Source organism: Pseudopodoces humilis, chromosome 17, assembly GCF_049639895.1.
Source record: "Pseudopodoces humilis isolate 2021_Gansu_Grassland_sample_001 chromosome 17, ASM4963989v1, whole genome shotgun sequence".
Taxonomy (NCBI): domain Eukaryota; kingdom Metazoa; phylum Chordata; class Aves; order Passeriformes; family Paridae; genus Pseudopodoces; species Pseudopodoces humilis.
In genome coordinates, this window is record NC_142216.1 from 7,574,859 (window position 1) to 7,593,754 (window position 18,896).

General features: G+C 43.8%; 1 protein-coding gene across 3 annotated transcripts in view; it reads left to right on the top strand.

The window, feature by feature from the left end:
• Positions 1-18,896, top strand: part of RASGEF1C (RasGEF domain family member 1C) — a 64,653-nt gene that overhangs the window by 26,964 nt on the left and 18,793 nt on the right. For 2 of the 3 annotated variants that reach the window (XM_005523539.3, XM_088063558.1), the window contains exons 2-4: positions 13,264-13,446; positions 15,049-15,171; positions 17,663-17,800. In XM_005523539.3, coding sequence (XP_005523596.1) covers positions 13,270-13,446; positions 15,049-15,171; positions 17,663-17,800 — 438 coding nt within the window. In that variant the 5' untranslated portion in view covers positions 13,264-13,269. Of the gene's footprint in view, positions 1-10,696; positions 10,778-13,263; positions 13,447-15,048; positions 15,172-17,662; positions 17,801-18,896 lie in introns of all 3 variants that reach the window. The other variant, XM_088063557.1, reaches the window with a different exon arrangement.

Sequence of the window (18,896 nt, forward strand, 5' to 3'; positions counted from 1 at the left end):
GAATTCCTTCTGTTTCCCAAAAGGGCTCCCATGCCAGGACACTCTTGGCCCCACTGAGGTACATGGAGGTCTCCAGGTGAAGTGATGTGACTGCAGGTGTACACTGCTGAGCAGATAAATAGCAATACACCTCTGCTTTTGGACACTGCAGCTTCTTTGGAGTTTAATCTGCTAAAACTCTTTGAAGAACTTAAATATGCAGAGCTCTGTCTAAAACTGAATTATGTCTTGTCCTGTTCATGTAGCACAGTGTGGTGTTTTCAAGCCAGTTGCTGGATTGGGGTTTTTTTTCACTGACTATTTAAAGGCACCTGATTCTGCCATGTTGTTTTAAAGCTTGAGTATTTCAATTTTGTGGATATTTTAAGCTGGCATCCTTAAAATCCCTAAGAAACCAGCCTGTTTCTCTGAGTCCCAGGCATGTCTTCTGAAAACACTGTAAATGTCATAAGAAGCTATTTCACTGTGCGGCTGCCCAGAGCAGACATATTGATGTTATTTAGCCTTCACTTGCCAAGTTGAGTGTTAGGATTGGGTTTTCACATGCAAGGCAGCTATCAGCTTTACAGATAGCCATATTTTCGTAAGCTGCATTTGGCTGTCACACCTTCTCCTGTAGTTTCTTGATATGCAAACAAGTCTCAGTTATATATGCTCCTGGCATATAAACTGATATCCCTGAAGAGTTCCTGATTATCCTTCCATTAACTTTTACTCTCCTATGTCTCCCTTGGGGAGGTAACAAGTAGTCTTTCCTCCATCATGGGTTTCCAGCTGGTTACCTCCCTGCTTCCCTCCTAAATAGATTCTCCCTGTAGGGAAGTACAGTCTGTGAAATTTCAGTGCCATCTAAAAGGACAGCAGGGACTGCTGAAATGGGAATTTGAAAATTTGAAATTCAAGAAGAATATCCTGGATCTGAAAGTGCCCTCCCAAAGAACAGAATGACCATACACATCTAAATGTAGAATTGCAGTGAAGCCAGGAGCCAAGGGCTTTGCTGCTTGTACGTGGTGTTTCAGCTCCTCATCTGTACTGCTGGAAACTTTAATGGAGGCTTGTGTGGGGCTCTGCCATTCTTACATTTTCTGATCTAATTAGTGTTGTTTACAAACCAACATTCAGCCCAACTTCTTGGTTTCACTCAACACTGCACACTTCACAACATTCTTCACTTCCACAGTTTTCTCTTCATGGAGTTCAGATTGTTTCTTAATCAGGTTCCCATACCCCATGTCCATCATAGCTGCAGCTGGGGACATCATAGCAAGGGATGCAATGAAATCTTCACTTGTGCTTGTCCATCCACCTGCAAATTCAAGCAACAGTAAATGTTTGTGTGAGTACAGCCTGTTCCCAAAGACTGGGTCCATGGAGGGTGTGTTTTGTTGGGAACCCACCCATGCAGGTTTTTGCACATGCTCCTGGCTTGACCCCCTAATCTCTATGATTACTGAAATTCTAAGTGTTCTTAAAACAGTCCTTGAGGCCACTCTGTGCTATCACATATTCCTACTTGGATTATATCCTGTTGACGAAGGGCAGCGTGTATCTTCTAGTTACTGCCCTAAATTGAGCATAAAGCAGGATTATTGTCAATATTCTTTGTTTGCAGCAGGATGCTGGCTCAGCTTCTTTAGAATTATTCAAACTGAAATAATTATTTAGTTGAATAAACATTTCAAGACAAGTTGCACTTTTCTGGTTTTGGTATTAGCACTCTTAGAAAATTTGCAAATACCAGAGACTTTAAAATGTTATCTCTAGCCTTGTAAATGTTGATGTGAGACTTCAGTTGTATTTGGGGAGCAAAGGTGACTCCCCTTACCCACATGAGCAGAAGCATACTTGTGGAATATTCACACAGATTTCAAGAGCTTTTTGAGGCCACAGAACAGAATTATGATGGCAAGAATATGGCACCAGCTATGAGTGATGCCAGACCTAATTTGAGCATGTGATTCATCCAATTTCCCATGCGGGGTAGAAAGTCAAGGGTTTTCTTCAATTGCATATATAAATCTACAGGCTTGAGAGCTTACAGGTGACATTAGACTCGTCCTTTTGCAAATACTCTGTGTTTGCATATCTGTAAATGCATAGTTTACCAGAAATTCCTCTGTGGAATTTAAGGTCCTGTGTCTGTCTGTGCAGGTCTGATGCCTGAGAAGATTAAGAAAGGGTGAGACATTTAGCCACAGGGTAACAACTCTGGTGTACATTCAAATTTTGTATCAGCCAGTTTGTTATATTATTAAAACAGTACAATTTCATAACAGTGAGAGTTGCTGTTTTTAAAACCTCACTATTGCTCAAACAATATGCAAAATTAAGGGATGAATATAGTTTTTATATGTTGGGTGCTATCTGTAGACACAAATTGGGATTTTCACTGTCTCTGTACAGCATATCCTTCCCAAGCACTCCAGAGGGGTGTCTGTGCCCCCATCTGGGACAAACCTTAGGCAAGCTGCTGCCCTGCAGTCTTGGAGGATGGGGGGAAGAAAACCCATGTGTGTTTTTTGGGGCTTCTCAGAGCACCAAAATAATGAGTAATTAAAGCTCTGCGTCTTCTGACGGGTTACATATCTTTTTGATCTATAGGATTTGCACCCTTGACACCATCTTTTGAGGAGCACTTCCAAAAAGTATGGAATGAATGTAGATTATGTGGGAAATATCTCAGTAGTGTGCTCACACAGCTCGAGTCAGTACAGTCTCCCACTGTTAACTGGACATGTCCTTTATGTAAATTGGCTTTGTAGTCCACATTTCAACTGCTGAAGAGTTATGAGGTCAGCAAGTGCAGTTCAGAATTTAGCTCATTTTGTGTATATCTTGGACCATGTTCACCCCTGGGTTTTATACCACAAAAATCAGTGGAATGATGCCAAGAAAAAACTCATCTCCTAATATTTATAATCAGTTCCTCTGACAGGACTGTATTTCACTGAGCTCCCTACCATAGCTCTAGGAAGGGTTCTGGTCCTGGTTCCTGAGGGTTATAATTTCTGCATGGGCACTGAGAATCACAAACCAGAGCAGGTTTTGGATGGATATTAAATCTTGTGCTTTGGGGTACAAACTATTCTCCTAACTCAGGAGCAGAAAGAGGCTCCTGTAGTGGGCAGTGTTGTATTTCTGCACCCTGCAGTGCTCTTGCCCTTCTGAGATGCTGGTGGTGGCCAGCGTGAGAGGCAGGTGGGCCAGCTGGATGGACCATGGGCAATTCCTGTGTTTCTTTGAGAGCAGATTGTTGATCCCAAAGCCAGGACATCACATTGCTGCTGCTTTGATTGGAAGCTAACAACTAATGTCTGCAGTCCTTTTTAATGACAGACTTCTACCAGTGATCACAGAATTGTGTTGCAGAGTTAATTTCGGCTAATGAGCAATTAGTCAGTTCAGCAGTGACTCTCCCTTGCTCGTGTCCCCTGGGGAAGGGGTGATCAGGGCTGAGCATGGTGCTTCCCTGGGGTGTTGGGAACCCCAGCATTGGGCCCAGCACCCTCACCTGCACTGCTGCTTGGGCTGAAGCTCAGATTTCCTCCTTCTGAAGCAGAGGGATTTATTTTCCAGCTACAGACTTGCAGTGTTATCTTAAATGTTAGCAGTCTCTTCTTTCTTTTATTTTTTTTTATTTTTTTATTTTTAATACTTAATGCAGCCAGAGAAAATCTGTCAGCCAAAGACTCCTTGCCTGCCCAAATGAAGGTTGAACTTGTATGTGCTTGAGCATATTCCAGCATGAACGTGTTTAAATTTGGGGACAGCCAGAGATGCGGCGCTGCCTCGGGTCACACTGCGGCAGCGGGTGGTGGGACTGGGAGCAGGCACAGATGGTGCTCCAGAAGGGGAAATCCAGAAGCTCACGAGCTCATTTCTTTTAGGGAGACGTGTCCATATGTCACCCATAGAGGATGAGAGCCTGCTCATCAGTCTGGAGCACTCTGAGGTTGCTGGGATGAAATAACCTGAGTCTGTGTGTAGGCTGGAGCCTGGTGCTGGCTGTGCTGATGGAGCCCCTGTGCTCCGTCCATCCTCCCTGCCAGGGAGGGAACTCCTGAGTCTGTCTGAGTGTTCAGTGCCTCTCCTGCCCAGGGCTGAGTGGGGGGACTGTGCTAGGGGGCCTGCATGGCTGGATCCATCACTGACAGGCTCTGCTCTGACCTCTCAGTTTTCCTGCCCACAGTCCTGTGCACAGCTCCTGGAGGTGAGTTGAGGCTCAGAGATGTGAGCACCATAAATCAGGTGCCTGGTTGTCTGTCCCCTCAGCCAGGCACTGCACACCGGAGCTCAGAGATGCTGCACACAAAGGATGCCTTGCAGCTGGACATAAATCCCAGGGGTGCCTCCAGACCCTGGCAATTGGCACAATTGTCTCTTAAATTTTTGCTCCTGATCTGGTAACTGAGCATTGCTGGAATACAGTGTAATGATGATACAGTGGTGATAAACTGACACTGGTGACAGTCAGAGCTTATGCTGCTCTTCAGAATGTGTTGATGTTTCCTGAGATAAAAATGAGACCCTCTTCCATTTAATATTTTAGCATATTTGGGGAAGAAAATAGGTCAACAGAAATGTTGTCCCACTCAAACTGGAGCAGTGCTAAGGAGGTTACTTGAATTTCTGTATTTACATATTGAGGAGGAGGGGTGCACTTACATGAATGTGTGTGTCTCTGTATAACTGCATTTACATATGTGACACCCAAAATACATCATTACGCATTCATATTCACATGTGGAGTCTGAGGATGTACGTGTATGTATAAAAACATGATTTATAGGTTTTTAAACCTCCCTGACAGATTCCAGGAGACCAATTTCTAAATGTATGCCAAGATTTTTGACTAAGAGACAGGTAGCAGTAGGTGCTAATAAATGAAAGAACTGCAAGTAAAATGTTGTGACATCCACCTCTCTGAACAACCTGCGGAGCGCTGGCAGAATCATCAAACCGAGCTGAGAGTAATCAGCAGGGACTGATAAAGCTGCTCTTATAATTATTTGTTTGATATACAGCTTTCCTTCTTCCTTCTGCATAAATAGCAGAAGTGCTTTGCTTAGTGTGGGAGGTTTTTTTATTCTTGTCAGGGCTTGTTCTCACCAAGATGTCATGAGAGGAGGACTGAGATCTGCATTTTTGTTTTATTTACGGGCTTTCCATTGTAATTCTGACAGCATGCGGTGGAGACAGCATTCATTTAGCTGGGGAGAGGCAGCCTTGCTCCTGCAAAGCTGTCGGTGTTGCGGGGGCCAGACTCTGCCATGCTGCTTTTAAGCCTCTCAGATTCCTCCAGGTCTGGTCTGGAAGGAGCTGTTCCTGGGAGGAGGCGGCTGAGGTCTGACGGCAGTCGCGATGTCACGCTCGGGTGTTTGGGTATTAAATACAATTTCCACAGCGGCTTTCTTGGTTTTAGGTGTTCGATAATGCCACAGCCCAGGCTGCCCAACAAAATCACACAGCCCTGCAGGTTGACAAGTGTTAGTTATCCTTAAATAACTTTCTCTCCTCACCACTTCCACTGCTGAAACAAGAAAATCCAAGCATTGACTGATTTCCAGGCAGTCACAGTGGTGGCCCATCAGTGATGACTGAACTGAGCCAAAAGGCTCCTGTTGATGTCAGTGGTTTCTGGGAATGCTGCCTGCATGGTTTTGTTCTGGTATTTCCCTCTCTATCCATGCCTGGTTGAGCTCTGACTTCACTCAGGGCAAAGTTTGCAATTTTGTGTTTAACAAAAGGTACAGTAATTCATTCCCACCCTAAGGACTCTCGTTTTCCTTTTCCCATTTATGTTCTATTTAGCCACCTTCTTTCCTTAAAAGAGGGAGAAAAAGGATAATGGATAATTTCTAAGCAGATAAAAAAAGGATAACTTTCACTTTAAAAAAAATTCTATGCACTAGAATAGTTTTTATATTGTCTAAGGGTTTTACCAGGATACCAGGAACTGAGAAGGAAGGGGAGGTGTAAGGGGAGAGAGAGTCACATTAGAGCAGAAAATAGATTTCCTAGCCTAAAGAGAGAAATCCAGACTGCTGCCTTTGGCATTCATTTGAATATTGTCAAGGGCATCTGGAATATGTTGATAGCCGTTCTCCTTCTAATAATTCTAAAAATCTGCTAATGATGAGGCACAGATTTGCCACCGGCCGTGTCTGCCACGTGCACACCCAGCACTGGGAAGGGCTCTGAGACATCAGAGGCTCTGCTGCTCTCCCAGCAGGGTCAGCACCAACTCCCCGCTACTCAGGAGGAATACTTCAGACTTGAACCAGATTAATGAAAAGAGAAATTGCTCTGAGACTAAGAAAAAAAGCTTTACACCCATTGCAGTGCTGTGGGGGGTTGTTCTTAAGCGCTTACAGCTCATCCTTTCAATGCCTTCTGATTCCAGGCAATGATGGCATTTTAAAATAAATAAACTGTTTGTGGCTCTGCTTGTTATTGAAAGGCTTTTGTTATTGCTGATGTTACGTGAAAAAGAAAGTTGTTAAAAAAATGTGGCACTAACAAATTGAAGCCCCCAGGGAACTGTTGCCTGAATGGGATTTTGATTGGAGTTCAATTTAATTGGCCATAAATCTTCCCTTTTCTGATTTACATTCTGCTTCAGACCAGTCTACCAAATTCATGATAATCAGGTTTTCATTTTTCTCTATTGAGCAAAATACTCTGACATGAGCATAAACAGAAATATTCCTTCAGCAAGGTGACCTTGTTCTTGCTTGCACCGTGCTGGTAATTGATTTAATGCCTCTTTACCTATAAATTGAGCCTCTTTCTGAGGCATGTCCGTCAGATTTCGAGGTAATTGGTCAGCATGGTTGTTTTTCTGACCGCAAGATATTTCTCATAAACCTCTAGTACAAGATCATTTTACATCTAGGATCATTTTACTGTGGTGGAATGAATTCAGCAGGCAGACGTACACTGGCTCTGCTGCAGCTTTGAATGCACCTATGTGCCTTTCTTGGAGAATTACAAAAGATCTTGTTCTAGCCTGGAGTAAATCTGTGGAGTTGTAGAGCCCTGTAAATTCTGTGGAGATCAGTTTTGCAGAAGAAGAAGAAGAAAAGTCTTCCAGGCACCCTGAGGCTCCTGACCCACATCCCCTGCTCTGGGGTGTTGTGTACCACAGCACATCATAAAGCTGTCTTGTCCTGTCCTCTCTGCTACTCAGCTCCCCTTCCTTTACCCAAGGTTGCTTTCTGTGATTGCTGGTTTAGATTTGTGAGGAGTTTTCCTTCCCCTTCTCTCTGAGAAGGCTTCACCAGGTGAACTCTTTAGGGAAGTGATACGTGTGGGTGGATGAGTAAGAGGTGAGAACCAGGTGGGATCAAAGGAAACAGAATTGTCATCTAATTCTGATTAGATATAGAAAGCCATGAATTCGCTTGCTGCTCTTGCAGCATCATTCATGGGAATCTCAGTGAAGTCCTCAGCTGCTTCAAGGAGTTGGGTACAAAAGGGGAGGGAACCTGCATTAAGTTATAATCATCATTATTGAGACTGGAGAATATTGCAGTTAAATGTTTTTTCCCCACTGTTCTTATCCCTTGTGCTTCCTTTGTGTTTCTAACTCCTGTAGAGACTTCATTATATTGCTCGTTTAACCATTTCCAGCAGTACTGAGATTGACAGGTTCAGTTTTCAGCAATCTCACAACTTCATGGGCTGTAAATGGAATGTTTTAGGGCCTGGTTAAAAGGTGATAAGAAAGTTACATCTGCTACCAGTTTCCTAATTTCATCATCATCAAATACATTGAGTTTGTTAATGCCAGGTACTCTTGCTGAAAATACGTTTATAACCATGGCCTTGGCAACTGGAAGCAATTACTTTGCAGTGGTTTTCCTTTTGTATTCTGAAACACCAGAATTATTTTCTCCTCTTTCCTCTGCTTCCCTCCCTACAAAATAAGCAGAGAAAAATCTGAATGTTAACTTGTTATGATTATCTGATGATTTCTTTTTTTTTTTTTTTTTTTTGTCAGAAAAGATGAATAGCTGGAAAATTACTGAAAGTAATGTAAAGAGAAATGAGCATCTGCTACTGAAGTTTCTGATGAGCTCAGTGGTATTTAGGGCTTGTGTGACAGCAGAGGGCAGGTACTGAGGCTGAGAAGACCTCAGTTTGTCTTGTGCTATTCTGACAGGGTTTGCTCCCTGATGGCTGATTATTATATATATATATATACATACACTAATAGACCTGGTTACTAAAACTAGTCAAGATGTTTTTCCAAAATGTTTTATTGTGAGCCATCTTCCTTTAGCTATGGTTTTGGTGATTGTTTGATCAGAAAAGGCTTTTTCAGGATTGAGATGGGATGCCAGATGACTCCTATCTTGATTGCCAGCTCACTCTGGATTAGGTATGTTTGTTAAAGTCTGCACCTTGCCAAATTAATGCTTGACTTGGGTCTTGGTTGGTCCTATCCATATTCCTTGGATGTTGACTTGAGTGACACTGGAGCCTCCCTCGTGGCACAGATGGATGTCCCAGCCTCCACACCTTCCCATACCACCCTCTCTAGCTCCTGTAATTCTGCTGGGAGATTGTCAGAAGCTTGTGCCTTTCATCCCTGAAGTGGGAAGGCTTTTATTTATTTGGTTAATCTGAAATTTAAGTGGGTGGGAAGATAAGTCGGCAGCCCCGTTCCTTTCGTCACATGGTACCAGCTCTTGTTTCCCCTTGAGAGAGGCAGAGCAGATGGAAGGCAGAGATGAAATGAAGATCAAAAGTAAACAGTGTGATTAGGTTTGTGATAAAGGATAAAACACTTATCACATCAAAGGCGCTGAAAACCACATTAAATGTTTTCTGAACATTTTGTGTCCACATAAGCGTGATCTGTGCCTGCCATGGGGACACTTGTGACAGCAAGTGCTGGAGCAGGAGGATGCTGGTGGGTATTTCCCCTCCTGGCTGTGCTGCAGGAGGGCAGAGCTGGCAGCCTGCAGCTGTTCTCTGGCACCTTGAACCTCTCTTGCTGCAGATCACTGGGCCCACGTGCATTCTTAGGGCTCCTTTACGCCTCCTCGGTCTTCCAGGTCTGGGCACTGGTTTTCCAGAGATTTCAAAGCACTTGCAGATGTAGATAGCTGTGCAGTTTGTGGGTAACTTTTCTCCCAAGCACTGGTGATCCTTTGGTTCCATGCTTCAGCTCAGAGAATCAAGTCCAGAAATATTTTGTGTCAGCAGTGTCATTTGTAGTGAGAAGTGTCTGTGTCTCTTTTCATGTGTTGAAATACCAGGCAGTGCTGGCCAGTGTGGAAAGATAAAAAGGTGTATGTTGCCATTATTTTTAAAATGGTGGTGCTGATTGCTCTGGCCACAGCTGGTGGACATAAAATTTTGGTAAAATTAGCACAAAATATTACCAGCCCAGCCCTGCAGCATTTGGTGTTCCTTTTTCCAAGTAATGCTGAGTCCAGTCTGCCTTTGTTCTTAATTTATCACCTTGTTTTTCTGTAGGCAAGGAAGGAGGCACATGCCCTGCCTTCTGCCACATGGGAGGTTCTGTGTAACACAGACCAGTCCCAGAAACAGTCTGCCCCTGGATTTTCTCTTTGGTTTTTTTAGCCAGTGCAGAAACATTTTCCTGTCTCCTGGTCTCGCCCCTTCAGAGCACAGAGGTAGTTTAAATGCTGTGTATGTGCAGCCACCTGTATCATCAGTCATTTTTTTGTTGGGGGTGGAAGTTTGCCCTTCACTAATATCTCACCATCTGACTTCCTCCAGAGCACCATTTATCAACTGAAATTGGCATCAGATTTGCTTCTGAAATGAGAGGAACAGCAAAACATTGTGTGTTGAATTGGATGAAAGTTCATGGAAGCACCTGCTGAATGTTCACATGTTTGAATCTCATTGGCTTCAGGTTAAATCCAAGAGGTTTTCAAGTGAGGTTGAGTATTCTTTACCGTATTAGAGCTGTTGTTTCCAGGAAAAATGGAAAAAAACTTTTTATGCCAAGATGTACTTCTTTACAAATATCTAATAATCTGGACTCAATTTTTTCTTACCAGGGTTTATATTAAAAAGCTCAGAAATAGGGCAATATTTGAATGGAAACGTGTGTTAGAATTACAGAGAGGCTAATCAAAAGCGACTGCTTGCACTCTGTAGTCCAAGCTCCCACTTGAATCAGGGCTTGAAGTTTGCTCAGAGTCTTGTCTAGTTGAGTTTTGAAAACCTCACAGGATGGAAATTGAACAGCCTTTCCAGGTCCCTCTTCCAATTTCACACAGTGCTCAGGGGATGATTTTCTGTTCAGCTGGAATTTCTCTGCTGCAGCCTGGGAGTGCTGCCTCTCGTCCTGTCACTGCTCTTCAGGGAGGGGTCTGCCTCTGTCTGTGCTGCCTTTTCCATCATCCAAAGAGTTCAATGAGACAAATCTCCTTGGTTGTTTGCTTGTTTGTTTTCCTCTCAGTGCTTTCCCTTGTTTCTGTATTCTGCATGTGATTGACAGCAGAACCTTGTCTGTATATTTGAGCTCTTTCAAAGAAATACCTTGTTTCTGTTTAGTACTCTTGAAAAGAGAACTCCTGAAATGTATGAACAGAAAAAGAAATTAGGCAGTGTGAGCAGAGAAGTCCCTGTCCTGAATTCATGTCTGCCAAATGCTAATGTTAGTTATTTTTGAGCTTAGTAAAGAAGGACGCTTTTATCCTTTTTACAGCTGGCCTCATCCTGCTGAGAATGTAATGCAAAAAGGAGCAAAAGGCATCTATTAAAAACTTCACATCTTCTTTGGTGGCAAGTAAGTTGGCAATCGTACACCAGCTCAGATATGACATAGGTTTTGCCTGAAAACTTGAGGTTAGACCAGGAACTTCATAATAAAAAAGTAAAATTTAATTTTTTGACAATACCCAGGATAAATGTCTCAGTGACAGTTGTACAGCTGTTTTATTTCCTTTTTTTAAAATGTAACTTTTTCTTAAAAAGCATTACCATGTATTTCAACAAGATTTCTCATTTAATAAGATGCAAAAGTTCAGGCAATATCCTGTTTAGATGGTTTCTATTTGATAATAAAAATGGCTTTGACAGTGAGAGATTGCACTGAATAAATCATTGCTGTTTTATGCTGCAGCCAGGATGTCCTGTAAGTTCACAGCTGTTTTAACTTTTTATTTTCCTCATCTAGACAGCTGTATGTCCAAGAGATTTATTTCTTGATCTGTGTGGACATGAAATCCTTCTTGGGATTATTGCTATAGAAACAAGCCATAACATAGAGCGTGTTAGAAGTAACAAATGGGATTTGGCAATCCTTCCCATTTACTACACAGAGTCTGAGCTATGTAGTACAAAAAGCAGCAATTACTTGCTCTCAGAGCTTTATTAACAGGCACATCTGCACATTCATTAGAACTAGATGCTTCAGCTTCCATCCTGCCTGGGATGGCATTTACATATTCTGCTCTTTAAACTAAAATCCAGCATCTAGTTTATTTTCCAGTCAAGGTAGGAATTGGTCAGGTTTGACATTTTGGTTCCTTTTTGTTGGTTGCAAACCCCAGAGGCAGCCCGTGTGAGCCTCCCAGAAGGAGATAAGTGATTGAACTGCTAGCTCCAGGGAGCAGTCCCTCCTCTGAAGGATGAAGTCACCCAAGTTCTGCTTGTAAAGCCTGATCTCCCACAGAGCTGGGACTCAGCTCCCAGCCTCTCCCAGGGCTTCACACCCTGCCTGGCTCACAGGAATGATTCCCTTCTCCTTGGTGGCCCAGGGTGGCTCTGAGCTGGGGGAGCAGATGGGTTGTACCAGGCAGGGAAGGGTTTTTGCAGGATTGAGCACAACAAGCCGTACCTGGAGCTGGGGCTGAGCTGTCTGGGTCACAGCACAGCTACTGATACACCTGTATGGGATAGTAAAGAAGCAGAAAAGCAGAGGGAACAGAACACAGGAAAGGACAGAGGATTATATTAAAACCCAAGGTGTGTCTGTGTGCCTGAGCCCCAGCAGCGCTGTCACCATGGCCCTGAGCCTTCTGCTGTGGGAGGTCAGTGCTGGCTCAGCAGGGCACAAGGTGCAGATCTTGCTTGGCTCTGGTGCTCTTCTCTTATCTTTTTCCTATCTTCCCTTTTATGAGGTAAAATCAAACATGGAAACAAACAGTCAGGTCACAGAGAGGTCCCTGGCTCTGGAAGATGCATTTGCAGACCTGGAAGGGAGCACACACTGTTCTTTTCCCATCCATGTCCTATAATGCTGCCTCTAGCTGAGAGAGGAACAAGCTTCCAGGGGGGATTTCAGAGGCAGCTGGAGATGCTTTAAAGCTCTCAAGGCAAAATCTCTCATCCCTCTGCAGCAATTCAAAAACAAAACAACTTTGCTCAACAGGAGGAGCATTCAAAGCTGGGTGTAAACCACAAAATCAAGATGAAACCTAGAACGCAACCTGAAAAACCCAGATAACTGAAATGCAGGGATTTGAATCTGAGCTGTGTGCTCAGAGTCTGCCTGGCCTCCTTTTCAGAAGTGCTGAGGACTGAGCAGCTCTAGTGAAGGCGATGAGTGCTCAGGATTTCTTTGAAACATTTATTTAGTACCTAAGTATAGATCTAGGACTGACTAACTTCAGGCTCCAAATATAGTTCAGGTGTCTGCCTTCTCACTCTTCCTCATTTCTCTTTTCCTTGCTATTTGGTCTCTTCATCAGCTCCCACATTCTCTGTTTCCTCCATCTCCCTTAACTTTTCCATCCTCCCCCAACTGACTTCTGCTCCTGCTTCTGTCTCCTCAATCACACTGACACTTCTGCCACAGGGCATCTCCAAAGTCCATCCCAAGCAAGCTCTAGGTGGCATCCCCTTTTCTCTCCCTCACACCCTAAATTCTCCCTGCCTCATTCTCAGGAGGGCAGAGGTTCAAACAAACTCCTTCAGCCTGTTGAGGAACCTGCTGAGGTTTAGGTCCCAGGTATCTCTCCTCTCCTGTGTGGGCCTGACCAGAGATGGCAGTGAAAAGGGAATTGTAACAGACACTCTTGACAGGGGGAGAGCTCAAAGTAGTTGCCATCACTTTCTGGCCCAAAAGAAACAATCAAAATGTCCCATTTACCATGTTCTGCCCGTTGCAGGTGTGATCTGCCAGTGCCAGCAGTGAGAGAGACGTGGAGGTTATCGATCAGGGACCGTGTTAATTTTGTGAACAGGAAGCTCTCATTAGTGACTGTGTTGTTCAAATCAGCCAGAAGACAGACTTGGCTGTGGATCTGATGGATCTTGTCTCTGTTGCAGGAAGGCATGCCCCAAACGCTGAGTTCTACCAGTATGTTTACCCCATGTGGCTTCAGCCCTCATCTACATACTTCAAAAGAAGGTGAACAAGGAGGACTGATCTTCCAGGATGGAAACCTTACCTCAGCATCTCTGGATGCTCTAATCCAGCATCTGATACCTACCACTGATTACTACCCTGAAGTAAGCAATTCACAGTATAATAAATGGTTTAATTTTGATGAATTGGGGCAGTGCTTTATGCAAAAGTGCAAATGTGTTAAATTTTGAATTACGAGGGTTCATTTAAAAGCTGCATACAATTAAAGCTTGGTAAATTGATGCATTGCTTTAAATGCTGTTTCACTGCTCTATAATTGTTCCCATGAAAAAGCAGATCCCAAAGATGATACTGCCTTTAAATAAGAGAACAGGGTAGTGGGAGGAGCTGTCGTGGTGATGAATTAGTGATGTAGCAGTTGGAGCACTTCAAAAATAGCAGCACTTCCCAGAGAGGTTTAGAGGAAAACTGAAGCAAAAAACTCCCAAGTCTGAACTGGCATTAAATTAACTAAATTTCAGTGGCTGCTGAAGTCATCCAGGTTTGTCTGTATGTACAGTGTTCCATTTATGACAACACAGATGATGCTTCTGTTGGGTTTATAATTTACCTGGTGTTGTATTCACAACTGTGTAGTCACTGGACACCAAAATCCAGATCCTAATCCTTGTTGCATCAGTGGAAATTGTTTCCTCACCAAGAGTGAGGGTCTAAACTGGAAGAAGGTTTATGGTACTGCAAGCTATTGACTTCACTGGATTTTGCACATCCTCAGTGGAATTCAGACAGTTTGACTGGAAGACTTTTAAGTGCTAATATAACTCCATGACTTGTATTTCAAAGCACAGAGTAGCATTGACTTCTGGGTACTTGAGGAGACTGGGAAAGTTATCAATGCAGAACAGGCAGCATGTTTTAAATTACCCGGAGCTCAATTTCTGATCAGCTAAAAATAAGTAATAAAGAAGCATCTCAATTAAAAAAAAAAAGGAAAAAACAAACCAGAAAAGCAATAAAAATAGGTAATGGACAGATCAGGCTGTGAGATTTTCATTAGGCAAGGTGTGATATGTAATATTATACCTGCTGCTTGGGAGCATAGCTGGGGCTGGGGGAAAGGAGATAATTCAGGTGCAAAGATGCAAGGAGGGGTCAGGATGCAAACAACTGAGACTTCATGCATGTATTTTAAATTCACTGCTGGAATAATTTGAATAATCCAAGGATTTATCCAGCAGACCTGCTTCCCACAGCCTCACAGATGTGGAACTGCATATGATATGAATTGGCTGATAGAAATGAAATTTGTGGAGTTAATAGAATAAATGAAATATTGCTTAAAATAGGCTGGGTGAGATCTGCAGGGCAGTAGCAAGATGTGGCTGACGTGGGGGTGTCTGCAGCTCCCAGCACAGTAGAACACAGAGATTCCTGCCCATTTAGCCTCTCCAGCATCCTGGTTGTGCTGTCTGCTGTACCTGGGCTTGCTCCTGCACACTGCACACTGAATGTTTGCCCAGGGTTTAGGCAACCAAGTGCTGGAAGTGGCTGCTGGGGAGGAAGAGATGCTGCTGCCTCCTGCACCCAGTATAACCAGTTCCATATTCAGCGTCAGGAATTGTTACATCTTTTAGATGAAAAGGTCTTGCCAAGTAGAAATGGAAAAGCTGTGAAGTTCAGGGCTTTTACAGTCAATATTACCCACTGTGTGGCTGCTTACAGGTCTGTTTGTCTGTCTCCTGCAGAAAGCCTACATCTTTACATTCCTGCTGAGCTCCAGACTCTTCATCGAACCCCATGAGCTTTTGTCCCGGGTTTGTCACAAGTGCATTGAGCAGCAGCGGCTGGATGACCCTGTGCTGGACAAGGTTAGTTTATCCTTACAGCAGGAAAATGTCAGGTATTTTCAATGGGTGTAGAATTCTGGGGCTCTGGTGTGTCTCCTTTGCCTCTCTTTAGATTGAATGAAACTTTCTCATAAAGGATTTGCCACTGAGATCCTGACATTGAGGCATCCTGGTATCCATGTCTGAGAGCAATGCTTCAGGCAGTAGTCACTTCAAATCTTCTAATTTTCCCTTTCCCCCTGTCTCAGTCTTCCCAGGTGACTTTCCCTCTTAACTTCTTTAAGTCTCTGGTGAAGCCTGCGGGATGCAAGGAGGTAGGACGTAACCCTCACACACTGTCAAGTGCAGATGTCCACACACCACTCTCTCTCCCATTTTTACTTGATGTCTCTGTCCCTTTGCTTTCTTGCTTCTGATACAGTAGTATTTCCTCTTGGCCTTCCCTGTCACTCTGAGCACCATGTAACAGGTGCCCAGCACGCTCCTGCCCTGTGTGCTGCAGAGTGGCACCGATGGAGCACCAGGAACGGGCAGGAGCAGCAGTGGGGCCCTGACAGGTGAACACTGAGAAAATCCAAGCTGTTCCTGCCTCAGCACTCCTCCCTCTTTGCCCCAGGGACTGTGCAGTGTATAGCAGCACACGTACATCCTCTGGCAGTGCCACAGACGGTGCAGTGGTGATGGATCCCACTGGATGTTGTTCAGTCTGGGTTCTGCCCAAGCTCTCCTTGCTGCACCGATGAACTCTTGTTCAGTGCATTATCTGGAGCAGGAGATGCACCTTCAGAGCAGTGGAGGGGGAAAGAACATGCATTTGTTGCAAATTTCCAGAAATCACAAAATTCTGAAATGGTTTTCAGGATTAGGCTTTCCAGCTTTGAAACTGTGAGTTTGGCATCAAATACTGAGTCACCAGCATCTGACCACGTGCTTGTTTTTGCACAGGCAACTGGTTCCATGAGTAACAGGAGCTCTGCCTTCACTGTGGAGAGCCATTCTCCAGAATGCTCAGCAATCCCAGGTCTGGGTTACCCATACAGTGTGTTAATAATCTGTATGGGATGAACCATGCAAAACAAGTTTTCTAAGGTTTGAGGTTCCGTTCTCCAATTCTATGACACATACAAGTTTAGGAGGATTAAACGTGAGCATTGCAAAGTTTTGCTGCTCATTAAACTTTCAAGAAATGAGAAACACTGTCTTATTATGAAGACCTCTAATCTGCCTGAAGTGCATCTGGGTTTTGTAGCAACACAAGGTTGGTGGGTCACAGCTGATTTTGTGTACCCTGAGAGTGGGGCTGATTTTGAAACTTTGTACACAAGCAACCTCCTATCCCACGTCCTGTGACTTACACAAAGTCCTCTCCATCAATTCATAATGCAGTTTACACAGCTGGAGCAAATGTCTCCCCAGACCTTTGTAGTTTCCAATAAAGCTTTCCCTTTAGCAGCCACCTGCTGGTCTTTGAGCCTGAGCTTAATGCTGGCTGACAGCAGTTATTTTTAGAGATGTGGTTCATTGAAACCTGTTGTTGGTGGAAAGCTGAAATATGCATTTTAACCACCTTGGTTGAAAAACAAAGAGCCAGGGAGCTTAAGAGTATAATTTTTCCTGATTACAGGGTACACTTTAGCTGCAGCATGTGGGGATGCAGAAGAAGGCTGTTTGTTTCAGTCTGTGTTTTCTGTAAATAAAAATGCAGTTTGTCGTTTAACACCATTTCCTTTTCACGTAACGGAGGATGAAAGCTTTGGGAGCAGCCACGCTGGTTGTCTTTTGAGATAACACTAATGCACCAGAAGTGCCATTCCCTGCTTTTCCCTCCTTGCCCCATCCCAAGTATTTCCACTGCCACATCCTCAGATAAATCTCCACCAGAGGTGGGCATCAGCTGTGTGCTATTTGAGTGTCCTTGTCCCATCATGTCCTTGAGCTCATGTGGGAAGAGAGCAGCATTACCAGCAGCCCAGGTAAAGTTACAAAAGTGCTGCTGTTTTGTTCATCTTTTCTTCATTGTACATCTGCCACTGGTCACTGAGCAGTTTTTTTCATACAGCCAGAAAGCAAAGGAGCAAAAAACCTTTTTGTTTGTCAAGAAATTCATTGCAGTTTTTCAGAGAAGGATGAAAATATAGAAGGGTTTTAAGTACAAAAGGGAAGAACAAATGGTTTGAATCAGCAAAAAGGCCAGATGTTTTTAAAAAAGGTATAAAGGTTGCACCAACAAAATGTCCATCCAGCCATAAACAGGCCAGTTGCATGTGCAGAATACTTAAATCTGCATGTAAAACAGGCAGTTGTGCATGCACCTGAGTTCTGGTACATTTTGCATGCCAAAATGTATTATTTGTACACCACACTCTTTGTATGCATGTGTGAGTTTTTACAGGTGCAACACAAATGCCTTCTTTGAAAACCAGGCCCCAAGCTCAGTGACACACACAGTGAGAGACTTTAATGAGTAAATATGTTTCAATCCCTGTCCATCATTCAATGCTTTGCATTTCAGGCTCGAATCAGAAAATTTGGACCCAAAATCTTACAGTTGCTGACAGAGTGGACAGAGACATTCCCGTATGACTTTCAGGAAGAGCGGATGATTGGCCATCTGAAAGACATGATTCACAGGATAGCCCCATGTGATGAGGTGAGGATGCCTGGCTTGGCATGTTCTGCTGATATGTTAAATTCATTTTCCCACTTGGTTCCTCCTTTTTCTATTTTTTCTGCATTCTGTTCCGTGCCTCTTCCTGGATACTCTGAGTTTTTTTTCTCCAATAATGTAAAATCCTGTATTATCTTCCCTGAAAGCCACGTCTCTCTTTAGGTGCTCCTGGAGCACTGAGCTCTGGAATTTATCTGCTGCACATTGAATTGTAGGATAACAACATTCCCATTTTATGGAAGGAATATATGAAGGCATAGCATAGACTGAATGTGCTGGTGATAATTCAAATAGAAGCAGAGCTGTGATCTCCCAAGTTAGAATCATAGAATCACAGACTGCTTTGGGTTGAAGGGACCTTTGTTCCTTATCCCTGCCATGGGCAGGGACATCTTCCTCTAGACCAGGTTGCTCCAAGCCCTGTCCAACCTGGCCCTAACACTTCCAAGGGTGGGCAATAACAGCTTCTGTGGATCCAAGTTCTTGCATTTAAAGAAAATACTGATATTAGTGGACATGTAGCTTGTCTGGGAGCATGGAGGTGGCAGAAGACAGTGGTGTGTGGCCTGCTGAGCACAGACTCAGGCTAGATGTCTGCATGGTCCTGGTGCTCACATATGAGAGCTCTGTGTGTGGCACAGTGGGTCACAGTGAATGGAGCCTCTGGGAGACCTGCTTGCAAATTCAGGTGGGTGAACCCCAGAAGTTAATTTGGAAACATTAAAAAGACCACAAAGTTGATGAAAATAATAAGCAAAATAGTACACTGAGAGTCTCTAATTACTTCTAGGTTAACCATGGGATGTGGAAAAATTCAGTTTCACTGGCTACATGAAGGCCTGGCCTCAAGCCAGAGAGGGGTGCAGTCCAGTAGAACAATGAGTATACTCATCCTTGAGGATGAGAGAGAAGAGTGGAGAGAGGACAGAAGAAATTAGCAGGGCTGCAGCACAACTGAAATGTAATTGGGCTCTCCAATGCTCATGAAATACTTCATAAATGGGAACAGCTGCTCTTGGACTGGGCTGGCATCATGTCTGGCACTTCAGGGAGCTGTAGGCTGGCATGGGTTGACTGG